The 13,940-nt window shown below is 29.5% G+C and overlaps 1 protein-coding gene across 6 annotated transcripts in view; it reads left to right on the top strand.

Annotated features, from left to right (window-relative positions):
- Positions 1 to 3,528: 3,528 nt before the first annotated feature.
- Positions 3,529 to 13,940, top strand: part of kcc (solute carrier family 12 member kcc) — a 257,609-nt gene continuing 247,197 nt past the window's right edge. For 2 of the 6 annotated variants that reach the window (XM_085192261.1, XM_085192267.1), the window contains exons 1-2: positions 3,533 to 3,674; positions 13,510 to 13,797. In XM_085192261.1, the coding sequence (XP_085048387.1) occupies positions 13,680 to 13,797 (118 nt within the window). In that variant the 5' untranslated portion in view covers positions 3,533 to 3,674; positions 13,510 to 13,679. Of the gene's footprint in view, positions 3,675 to 13,509; positions 13,798 to 13,940 lie in introns of all 6 variants that reach the window. The other 4 variants (XM_085192269.1, XM_085192270.1, XM_085192263.1 and 1 more) reach the window with 3 other exon arrangements.

The following is a 13,940-nucleotide window of genomic DNA, read 5'->3' on the forward strand; positions in this document are numbered from 1 at the left end:
TAACATATTAAACTAACGATGACTGTGATGAAAATAGACAAAACCATTGAATTCGGTATTTAATATTTTCCATACTAAAAAACGTATTATAATAAACTTTGCTATATTTTACAATTTCCATACAAAAACATTATATTCGTATATGAGCTGAGCTTATTTACGTGGAAATGTGTACTCGTATAATATCCGTTCGTGTATACATCTTATAATAACTACAAGTTACCCAAAATTATTTAGGTAAATATGAATCAATATAGATAATGTAACCCAGGTTTCAATAATAGAATAATACAGACAAATAAAAGAACATATCATGAATAGAAAAAACATATTTGTGCCATATTTCCTCTCATTAGTTGATTAAAGTAATCTTATAGTTTTTTTAATATTTTATTCATTGTTGAGCTGTTCTGATTTTCTTTCTTGGTAAGCAGAGAATCTAAACCCCCAAGAGACTGACAAAGAAATGGCAGAGGCGGCAAGAAACTTGATTTTACATTATTTAAATAACGCAAACAAATTAAATGAAAAGTTGACTTAAAATACTTTGAATAACAATACCAAATAAAGTTACATATGAAACCGCAACATAATTAGAACCTTGACATTGAAGAAATAACAAAGGTTGTGGCTTTTCTTATGTCTATATCAAATTATTATCGGTCTTATATAGCCTTCTTATATATTTACTAGTGGGCCCGGACGCGGCTACGCCCGCGAAAATGTAAGCCTAAATCATTAAAATAAGTTAAAAAATAATAATAAGTGGAGATTTATTATTAGAAAAAATATCTGAGTAACCGAAATGAACAAACCAAAGAAGTAAAAGCAACTAAAGGAAATTCTTAATATTAGAAAAAAAAACCTAAAGTTTGCTGTGCGCGCGTACTAAACATTTTTCTATATTAAATAATTATTAATTTTTGCGAACAATATTAAATAAAATCTCAAATGATTAAAATTACGATATTTTAAGTGTATAACATCGGTATAGATAACCAAACTGAGATAAATTAATTATAAGCAGCAAATAATTACATAAAAAATAATAGTAATTCGAAAATCTATAAAAATTTACAAAATCATCAAAGTCATCCGCCCGTTCGCGTCGGTCATACTCATATTATGCCGCCCGAAGGCTAGGTCATTTGGAATCAGTCACATCTTAATTATTTATTAGAATGTTATACAGTAAACTATAATTTCCATCTAGATGAAATGCTAAAAGTGACTATTATATTTATTTTCATAAGGATGAATATCAAATTATAGAAATCATCTAATTTTTGTTAATGATTTGTATAAAGAGATTTGTATAAATCTATATCGGCGCGCACCATGTATGCATTAAGCAAACTCACTGTGGGTGACGTTTTCTTAAAACAGCAAACTTTGCAAGCCGTTGCTTAGCAACGCGTAGCGACGATTGTTATTAACATGGCGGAATAAATTGCTTGTCAAATTAATTATTTAAATATATTGGTATATATCAAAAATATTACAAATATGACAAAAAAAAGTATCCTATGTTCATCCCGGGACCCTCAAGTATCTCTATATGAGTATTTTATCACAATTAAATTAGCGGTTTGGCCCTGATTGCGTAAAGGACAGACAGACAGACAGACAGACAGACAGACAGACAGAGTTACTTTCGAATTTATAATATAGGTATGGATATTGGTATATATCGATAATATTACAAATATGAGAAAAAAAGTATCCTATGTTCATCCCGAGACCCTCAAGTATCTCTATATGAGTATTTTATCACAATTAAATTAGCGGTTTGGGCCTGATTGCGTAAAAGACAGACAGACAGACAGACAGAGTTACTTTCGAATTTATAATATAGGTATGGATAAATATAATAATAATGCTAAAATAATTGCGATATGAATGGATTTCATATTCACACCCATCGACCTTTACCCGTCGCTTGTACTTTTATGCAGCTTTACGGTTTTTTCGACATATAAGTACAGTAAGGGTATTTTAACATTAATTTAATGTTAAAATACTCATTAATATCTCTAATTTTAGAGACATTAAAACACAGCTGTCTGCTATATGGGCTTTGAACACACGGGTCTACAGTGAAACAGCTTCTACACCTTTCACTTATGACACTTCTAATGTTTTTCATTTACCTTTACGTATAGTTTACGAGTACGTGTTATATTCAAGAAGATGAAGTTTCAATTTGAAGCTTAGTTCGCTATATACTAAGTAAACACTTTTCATTAAACACGATATTGCGGTCTACAATATAGCAACTTGAGACGGCCTCACTTGTATTTATGAAAATATTTATTCTTTATAGCTTGTGATATAATTTTTAAACATATTACAACTATAATGAAAGAAATAGAAAAATCCTTATTTTAACAATTATAATTGCTTTACCTTACTAAAAGTTAGGTAATAAAGAAGAATAATAAAACGTAGTTTTTAAAAAAATATATATTTTAAGATTATTATAGCGAGCGAAGCGAGCGAGCATTGGCGAATGAGGCAAGAGGGAGCGAAGTACCTTAGATTTTTTAAAAAACACTTCTGCTCTCCCATACACATACACATATCACACATCGACATAAATGTTACTTGTTGTAAATGAAGAACTAAGTTAATTCTTACTAGATTCTCCCTCCCCTTATAAACATTACAAGTATAGTAACCTATATAAGTATATACATTATATATATATATATATATATATCGAGAATATTCACATATAATTCAAGTTTATTGACTATTTGTATATGTGATCTCTTTATATTTGAGCATAATAATTATGCGTTATACTCAGGTACAAGTTGTATATACGAGTATATGAATTTATTTACCTACTAAAAATCGAGGATAACACAGCGTGCTATTTATTAATAATAATGGATAGTTTGCGTGTATATTATTATAAGGTAAACTATATTAAAAATATATATAACACAATTAAGATATTATATCAATAATTGTTTAACTCCATATAGAACATTTCACGTACATATATCTATATTAAAATATCTCTTCGTGGAACAATGATGTAATTGTACATTTAAAAAAAAACATAAATATATGCGAAAAGATTGCGTCTCTTCTAATATAGTAATAGTAATGTATAATGTATATGATTTAAAGTATCGCAGTTTTTATGTTTACATTTTTATTCCGAATCGGTAGACTGATAACAAAAACATGATTTAATTTGAAAAAAGATAAATAAAATAATAATAAACATTTTTAAATATACAATCCAACTAAGGTCATACAAGATTAAAAACGAGATTTCTCAATATCTACATGTACTACCGTGATAGTATAAACTCGTATAATTTAAAGTTTTTGCTTAGCATTAGACTTATCGAGATGTGTTCATATTCACAAGTGACACAGTGTAGCTACACCATAGAGCGTACAGGCAGTCAGCAACACGTTAGCCTGTGCAGCTGTGCACTGTACAGTGTACGAACACTACAGTACGGTGCTCGAGTGTATGGCAGTATGGCAGTATGGCTGTATGCGCAGTGAGCCGGCGCGCTCCGTAGTCGCATCACACGAGTCCGGGCGGTCGAGCGCTCCTCGCGTCTCCTTGCCTCTCCCGCCGACTGAAACTCGCGCAAAATCACTGAAATATCCTTACGACTTCCCGCCAAGTACTTGTACATACTTACTAAGTATAAACACTGTATATTCTATTATTAAACGGTATTCTTGCAACGGCGCGATATAGTGGGTTTAATGTAAACAAACGATCAAATATAGATTGATGATAATACTCGTATAGTCGTATAGTAGTAATACTTTAAGGTTAAGTTTGTTGAACTTTTTTTGCGGTACGCGTTCGTAGTGACGTAAGGAGTGCATATAACGAGATTAGATAGGCTAAGCCTGCTGTAATCATGTAGGCACAATTAAAGGACGCCAAATGTAAATAATGAAGACTCATTCATTCATGCAAGGTCTGTACGTACACGGTATACATCGATTGGGTTGCGTTATCAGTTTGCTTGAAAATTATACTGGATTTTACGTTTATTTCTTAATTTATTTTTTTCATTTGAGTATTAGCGGGTGAACTCAAGGTGAAAATATAAATAACAATAGATATATTGTTTTATGTTGATATAGAGCAGCTGGTGTTGATAAGAAATTCAGAATCGACGGTGGTATCGTATTCAATGTAACATTCCAAGTGAATGTAACAACTTATTATACGTACATACACTTTTTTTTGTAATATTAGTTTAAGTTTATACAATTTTTAAAATATTTCTCATTAGAAGTATTAATTGGCATTTGTGTTGCGTAAGAATATACTAGAATTAGTATTTAAATATACATCGTATCATAAATATTAATTGGAATATAAAATTAGTTTTTATGTTTGCGCTATGTTAATGTATAGAATAGGTAATAAAATAAAACGACACAGGAGTTCATAGTTGTTGGTATAACAAAATAGCATCAGCGGAAGAAGTTATTAGAACGAATAAAAATTATGAGTTTAGTAGCTAATTTGGTGTGTGTGGAACAAGTGTTGAATTCTTATCTTTTTTAAAGTGATAAATTTCAATCTTTATACATACATATGTATGGAACCCGGAATACAGTTAACTTTTTGAGATAAAGATTTATTTGAGCTAGTCAGTTTTTTAGCAATTTATTATATGCTCTGACAGAAAAAAAATAGCGTTAAGACACTCTGTTCCTCAAGACTCAAAGACTTTATTACTAGAGCAAAAAATATAATTGAGGTGGATATCGAACTACGCCATTACGGCCAGACGCTGAACCACTGAACCTCGACGACCTCACGACGTTAATTAATTAAAATTATTAAAAATATATATTTTACTTTACAAATTGAAAAATGTATAAAAAGTATAATGATTACTGTTGAAAACGAACACGTAATAAAATATTCACATGAAGAAATTATTTCAAATTTAAAAGTTTTTAATGAGCACCAATTTAATAAAATATTTTTTTTTTAGTTCTTTATTTTAAACGAATAAGTATTTAACTATAAAATAATAATGCCATAGCTAGGTAGCTAGTAGGTTCAAAAATATTTAAACGCACGCCTAGTTTTATTCTTCTTTCCCATAATCTACGCCTACTATACCTACGACTCCGCTGTGCGTCCGTCTATCTCTCCATCTGTCCGTCTGTCACTAGGATGTATCTCATGAACCGTGACTGTTGGACAAATGAAACTTTCACACATTTTATTTCTATTGCCGTTACAACAACAAATACAAAAAAACAGAATTAAATATTTTTTTTTGCCGTTTTTATAGTATGGACCGACTCACACTTGGTTGTTTTTTTTTTTCTTAACAGTAATTAACTGTAGTTACTTTTTAGAGTAAGAAGTCGAGAAAATATTTCATAATTTGCATTGTCTTCTGGTGAGACACAATACAGCGTTTAATAATATAATCCCTCACGTTCATTCTAATTGGGTATAAGGAAAAAATAGAGTAAAATGTGACTACGTGATATCTACTTAGAATTAGAAATAATTGAGAGTAAATTTTAACGTATTGGTGAGGCCATCGTGGGGCAGGCGCACAGTGTGGAACTGTAAACACGAGGATTGTGGATTCAATTCCCACTCTAGAGAATAAATTATTTTCAATTCTTATTCCAATAAAACGGTGGGTCTTACCACTAGGTTCCCTCAGCCTACCTTGCTATATACAGGAATCCGAAGAAAAGCAATTACAAATAATTTAAAATTATACTTAACTTAATGAGCCTTTATTCTTAAATAATAACTAATACATGTTAACTGTTGACGCAAGCAAAGTCATATGACAAAGTATAATAAATTTTTCAATACATAAACATAAAAATACGTAAAACAATAGAACATGTTCATACAAGAATAATTAACAAGGAATAATAAAACAAATGTTATTCATTGGAAGACGGTGTTTTACAGTATATAAATAATTCTCATTGACTGTCTGTCATATGTACGAGTGTGTTGCGTAATCTATACTTATAATAAATCTGTAGAAAAATCATTTCTGTACATTGAAAATATTAAAAAAAAAAATAGCTAGGGTGTTAAAGGACAATTAACAGAATCCATTTCCAGCATTTTTGGAATTTTTGTCTGTTTGTCTGTTTGTCTGTTTGTCTGTTTATCTGTTTGTCTGTTTGTCTGTTTGTCTGTTTATGTGAACACGTATCACGTAAAAAGTACACAACAAATTTAAGCAACGTTTACATATAAAAATTACAAGTAAATCAGAGTAGGTTTTAGTTTTTATTTCATTGTAATCGCTTCAGTCTATCAAAAGATATAAGTATTTAACGTTTTCAAGAAGTTAATATTGGAGATCTATTGACAACAAATAGTAAGTACTAACGAGTCTTGATAACGAATAAAACATATCTCAACAAGTTATTATTTGTTAAGCATTAATTACTTCGGGAGAAATATTATTAATTTTGAAACTTTAGCAAAATATAGTTTTTGATTATTTATACTGAGAAAACGGTATGTTTTAACTATGATCGAACGATTACAGTTTAACTATTAGCACAATAGATGGCGCTCTGGCAAGATTCTCTGGAAGAAAAGAATTTGAAAACGTTTTAATTACATGACTGTTGATAAAAATATAAATAAAATTAAATAGTCTGTAAAGTGTAGTAAAATATGTTTTTTGATTACTTATACTGAGAAAACGGTATGTTTTAACTATGATCGAACGGTGCCAGTTTAACTATTAGCACAATAGATAGCGCTCTGGCAAGATTCTCTGAAAAAAAAAGAATTAGGGAATGTTGTGTTTTTATCAGTGTATGTATGTTTATAAGATAACTTATTTATATCTATTAATATCATATTTATTATTACTATTTACACCTTTCTGCTATCTTCTTTTCTTTCAAACGGTTGCATGTAAGAAAGCGCTTTTAGTGATAAGGCCCGCCATTGCACTTTTTTATTGTCTTTTTGTAAATATTGTTACGGTATTGTTTCTTTGTTTTTAGTGCAATCCTATATCTTATAAAACAAAGTCGCTTTTCGTGTCTGTCTGTTGTTTCTAACTCTTCTTCTTCTAAACCACCCAACGGATTTTATTGCGGTTTTCACCATTAGGTCGAGTATTTTTCGTAGAAGGTTTATATATAGTTTATTATTTGTACATTCTTATGTAAATTAACATAAATACGATAAATATGAATAAAGTCCTACCCGCTGAGACACTTTCGCGCATGCGCTGCTTTAATGGTAAGTACTACATGAAAAAAATGTACTGGAGTATTGTTCCTCTCAATGAGATCTACAAAAAAGTCCGCGAGAGCATATTTTTATCTTTTAAGGATAACGTGTAGTGATCATATTTCTGTCTAAAAATAATAATTTCAATATATTTTTTATTGTGAGGGATATTTTTCCATAATGGTATTAATCCTTATCCTTTAAAATACTTTATTAATTTTCTACGTTAAACGAAGATAAAATTTGCTTTTTACACTATCTCAAAATTGCGAATAGTTTTACAGAAAAACGTATTTAATTGTTAACACATCACGCTGTTGACACCTCAGCTGTATTGAGTCCTGTTTTACTTATTTATCCCTTACTCTCAGTAGATATAAATAAGTATATTAGTTACGTTGGCCATTTAATGTAGATCAAAACTGTCTTTTACTGTTTTTCATTTTAATAAGTACTTTAGAAGTTGTTACAATATCAAAAAATCCTTGCTGCGAAACGGCTCGCCACTCGCCATGCGTCCGCCGCGCCCGCCTGCCGTACACGCATCGGTGGTTCAGAGTTAGAATGCTCGCCTGCCACATTCATTCTATATTATATATTCTGATGCATTCTATATTATCTATATTCTATATTCTGATGCATTCTATTTAATTTTCCTCACAGGCAGCCACGTAGTGCTTGCTTTTCATCAGGGACAGAATACCCTCTTCAGCATTAACCACAAGCAAAAAAAAAACCCGCCTGCCTTTATAGCAACGAAGATTTAGATGCGTTTGCACGTATTGGATAATTAGAGTTGAATGTATTATTTCAGCGCGATATATTTTTTGTAGTAGTTATTAGTAGGTAGGCTTTTGTTTATAATTTCTTCCGTTTAAAAATAGTCATTTAACTATCTAAAAATAGTCATTTAAATATATTTTAATAAGTACTTGAAAAGATTAGTAGCACAGATTTAAAATTACGGTACCTACTAAAAATGCCTTGCTGTGTAAAACAATTGGAAAATCCTTATTGAAACTACAAAAATGCGGGTTGCATTAGGGTGTAATTAATTTTCACATTATATTAAGTGCTTTGCAAACATACATTATATGAATAATCCAGTAGTAAAAGCGGGCGAAGCCGCAAAGGGGTCGCTAGTACGATAATAATAAACGGTAGGTATTGAAATGTTACGATATCAACATTTATGTCGAAGGTCTGTGGACCACTGAAAGGCTCGTAATATTTTTTTTTGTTTTCGCTTCGCTTTCGCTTATCGCTTTTTTTTAGCAAAAATAGCTACTAACCGACTAACACTATATAATTTTAAAACATATTTTTATCATTTATTTATTATTTTTCATTTTCAACTTTTATTTTATTTATTTTTCATTTATTTCATTGTCAACTTGTGTACAATTTAAATATAACAAAACTAAACAGATATTATTTATTATTAAAGATAAAACAAGATCAACTAAAACTAATCTACGACAGATTAAAAATATCGTTATTTAACAAAAATATACATGAAGCATTCAGCTATAGAACATACAATTTTATAACCTTTTATTATATTATTTAAATACTCTTTTGATAAAATAAAGTAGAATTAATTCAATATAATTTTGTATAAGTCTACATAAGTGTGGCACAAGCTCGAATCGCATCAATTTATCGTGCTAAGTGGGCAGATGCAAGCTGAATGGTATTAGGAGATAGTCGACGCGACCAACAATTAATATTCGATCATTCTTGTATGCATTCCCTATAGCAGGTCACGTGTTGCCTAACAATGTATAGATATGGGGTCTTTAATAGGACTTTTATGGGGAATAAATAGGATGTCGGTGAAGAATATTTTGTAAAGATATCGTTTAAAATTTTTAACTTTTTTTTCTATCACTTAGTTAGGAGGTTTTTAATTTATGTTTTATATTTTTAACAGAGTTAAATCATAGTGTTAAATCACTCTGGCATTTTACGCCTTTTTAGAGAAATACTTTTAGATCTCAGCTTACAAGTGTGCAATACTTAATATTTTTCTTAGTTAGAGTAACTACGACATTATTCTTTTGAAATGAAAAGTTATATTATTAAATAATTTACATATGAAATATGAATACTCACGTCTCTTAATGAATGAATGAAATTCATGTTGTTAGACAGAGTTTTCTCTCTTCGTTCTTCAGTAGTACCGTAGAAATGAGAAAAATAAATAGAAAATAAAAAAACACAAGATATATAAACTTGTCAGTCGCAATAGTATTAGGTACCGTATAAGTTTTCTAATTGCCTTTATATGTAATGCATATATGTAGGTATGTATGTACGTACATGATAAATGCGGTCTTAGCAATTCACTTTTAACTTGGTTATGGAAATCACGTAAGTAAGACTCATTATTCTATATTATTTAAAACTAACTGTCGCCTGTATTTTTTTAAAGATCTCAGTGCTACTCTACACTCCTTATATTATATAGATAGATATAATGTCTCGTACTCTATGGAAGAGTTATAATGACACTTTTATTTTTATATACCTTTCGTATTATGTGAGATAGTCAGAGAAGAACAAGCTACGAACTCAATATTCTCCTCTCTTTGTCCACTTCTGAGATATTACATGTTCAATAACGTAACCCAACGCAGCTCTTTGTAAAGACATCCTACAGAGTCGAATCGAGCACAACAACTGCGGAAAACACCAACTCTGCCACAGTACTGTTAAATTATTTGCTATTTTGAATATTAATTTATAACAGTAGTATAGCAAGATAGTAGTACAGTATGTACAATTGTATCAATTGTATATACCCATATATAAATTCTTAGTAAATATACGCGCCCTTCGCACAACTCTGTGCCCTGTACCGCCTATATATATACTTAAATTTCACTATATTTGTTTTATGGTATTTAAGGTCAATTTGTCATTTATTGCTGGGTATTGGAAGAGACCTTGACATTTCAAGGTCTTATAACATGTATAATTATGGTAATATTGCTACGTAGAGCTATAAATTTACTTAGAGATTTTCTATTTTTATATCTTAATAGGAAATGTAAAAATGACTTTATTACTGTTCATATGATTTGATAATATTTAAAACAGTATTTTATTTCAGTTAAATTAGACGTTTTTTTCCGAAACGCTATTAGAGTGCCAGTTTGTGTAAAAAAAAGAAACCTCGGGGGATTTACATTTTAATTTGAGGGCTAAGTGTGGCAAGCTGAGTGTAAAATTTCAGTTAAATCTGTTCTATAAGTGAAATTTTAGAGTTTTGTTGATGTTTAATTGAGTAGAGAGAACGGAGTATCTTGACACTAGAATACTATGTCGAGCTGATTATTATTTATCTATATATTCATACATATCTACATATATTCACATAATTAAAAAAGCTTATTAAACAAAACAATCTTTAATGTCTCTGTTTCGACAGCCTCAGTCCTCTGCTAATTTATCGGCCCTGGTTTCCAATACATATCAATTGTGTGTCATTTGTCCGTCCGTGGCGTTGTTCGTTGTTGTCCGGATCGTTTCAGTATTTGCCGATTGTCACTCGATATATTTATAGAATTATTTATGAGTGTGTCAATTTGATACTGTACGATCGGTTGCGTATTTAAGTGCATCGCTGACGGTAGCGCTTTTCATTCATGTATATGTAATAGGTATGTAATATATTGCTTAGAATATGTTTTTTTAGCTTTGCGGTTTATCTTGTATGTAGTAGGTAGAGGAAACCTAATGTTAAGATAATCTGTTCCGTACTTTATGTCTAACTTCCGTGACAGTGTTAAGTGGCGGAACTAAACGCAGCGCTTTATTAGGATAGGATATTTTGTATATTTCTTTTATATGTCTTGAAATGTGTAGGTCTATGTCTTTTCTTAAAAATATGTTCCACAGATTTCTTTCGTCCACCACGTTTCGTCATTGAATTATAATATCTGATTATATTTTGGATGTTTTTGTGATTTCTGAGTGTTTATAAATGTTCGTGTCAATTTTTTTGGGAGGTTTGATTTAGCATCCTTTGGGATTTTAGGACTTTAGACCCCTAACAAGAGTCTAGCAAGAGTCCTTCCAGAAATCATATCCAGTACTAGCCTTCTTTTTCTATTTTTATCTTAGGTTTATTTTGTAAAGTAACGACGGGAAATCAAAAGAAGAGAACTTTGTCTCTTCAAAGTAAATGTTACGACGTTTTACAAAGTTAGAACTTCCCATACCTATAAAGTACCTAATAAATGACATGCAACTGGTACATAGTACGAATGTTATACTCGAACTATGTATGTGGTTCTTATTAATGCGAAATCTTTAATTTTTTTAATATTATTAACTTTTTCATGTTAGTTTCTATAAAATTGGTACTAAGATTTTTTTATTTGATTTGATTGATTGGAAGACATTTTTCTAGATTACTTATAATATGCAGTTTATTATTAAAATTTTACCTAAATTATCATTTTTATCATATTACTACAGACTAGTAAATGTCTTATATCAACAATGCACCTTGTAGTTATTTTTTTAAATGTTTATTATTAAAAAAAATAGTACTACACAACAAAAAAGTGTACAAAAGTCACCTGGTTTTTTCTTGTTCTTTTCTCAAAAAAAAAACTAGAACTAAATTTTATACAAAAAACTGATCTAAAATGTATAATATATAGAATATGTTTATCAATGTATGTATGCAATAGGCACTAGATACCACTCAGTTATCAGTTTGTATAAAGCTTTGTTGAAGTGTAGCTTTTATCAGGAGATTACTGATAGATATGCAGGATTTAATATTAGAACAGACTAGAACACTGATCGAGGGCATTTCATATTAAAATTAATACAAAAAAAATTTTTAAGCTGTATAACGGTAGATACATATAGATCTAAATTTAAGAAAATATATTAATTGAAATTTGGTAAAAAATATAATTTAAAAAAAATAGTTATTATTAACTATGTGTTTATGTATGAGATAATTTTTTCCGAAGATTTTTCATTTAAGCATTAATGCTTATATTGAAAAAAAAAACAATCGAAATACAAATAATGAAACAAAAAACCTTAGATATACAAAATTAGAAGAATTGTTTGTGTTTATAATATGAATTTTATAATTCTAAGCATAATAAACATATTATAAACTTTTAAATATAGCTGTAATTACCATTTACAATATGTACGATGTGAGCTTTTTACGTACCTCCGTCAGTGTCAGAATAAATAAAGCCAGGTACAAAGTTTGTGCTTATTGAAAACCGAAAAGCCTCAGCACGGGCAAAAAATCACAATATAGACTTATAGGTAGATGTATGTATATTAAAATATATACGAATAATAAATAATTTTAAAGTAACACTATTACAATAATAGCTATCCTGTTGTGAGTTTCATATACACATCTTGAAGTAGAGTAGAAAATATATTCATTAAGACATCGATATGAAAAATCTCTATTTTATCTTATTTTAGGGACTACAAAGTCTTAGTAACCATTTCTGTTCTTTAACTAAAAAATATTAAACGCCTCGTAAAATCAATTTTTAGTACCTCATACATAAATTAATTGCTATTATGTATTAATTTGTTGTTATTTAAATACAGTGTAAAATATACAAAGTAAAGCAGTCACGAATACGGTCATATAAGTTACTTTTATGAAGTTTAATTTGTATGAATTTTAATAAAATTTTAAACCGGTTTCGGGCGATAAAAGATATATTTTTTGTGGGTTTACTATCATTCGTACGGTAACCACCGCGCTTACGTGTTAAATATATACATTTTTAATAATATAGAATTAAGTGCATGGTAAGAGTATTTTATTATTTAATGTCTGTACTTCTATTGATATGCGGTTGACTTTGAGGTGGCTCAGAACGATTATCAGTTCAAATACCATATGTGGCAAAGTTTATATTTAAAAACTTTCAATATCGCTATTCAAGACATACATGATTCAAAAAATAAAGAGAGAAAAAGAGAGAATGTTTTTCTGTTAGTGAGTAGGTACATTGTTTTAAATATTCTATTCATTACTTAAATTATAATCTATCAATAAGTAACGCTCGATTTCTTAATCAAATAATAACATTATTGCCTCATAAAATTCTAATGCAATTATGGAACGGCTCTATTCATTTTTATCTAGATTCCTTGGATTACACTTTATAATGTAGTTTTTTATTATCTTCTGATACAGCAGGCTTGTTTCTATTTAATATATCTAAATATATATATTTTTAACTTATAATTTTTAACAGAACAATGTAAGTAAAGTGACAATAAACTAATATACAAAAATACATATCTGTGACATATCTATATAAATGTTTCATATCGTAACTGTAAAATAAGTGTTTATTGTTTAAAAATAAGTAAGTAAGTGTAAAAGTGTATTTTAAATTCTAAGTGTTAAAGTGCAAAAGTGAAAATGTCAGAGCGTTTCAAGGTGACTAAATTCGAAGAACCTTCAAAGACTTTCAAAAACTATGGCGCTACATCTGCCGAAAGTGAAATGGAAGCGAAAGGCAAGCTGTTGTCTGATACAGGTTAGTTACAATTGTTTAATATTAAGTATGTATATAACTATTTACTATCTTAAACCCCATTCGGGTAAATAATTTATTTTATTCGCTCAGACAAAATAAAGTGCGGCGTTGAGTTTCGTTACTCAACACATATACCTACCTCG

Source organism: Heliconius melpomene, chromosome 10, assembly GCF_056956725.1.
Source record: "Heliconius melpomene rosina isolate 202511_hmr_F chromosome 10, ASM5695672v1, whole genome shotgun sequence".
NCBI classification, from domain to species: domain Eukaryota; kingdom Metazoa; phylum Arthropoda; class Insecta; order Lepidoptera; family Nymphalidae; genus Heliconius; species Heliconius melpomene.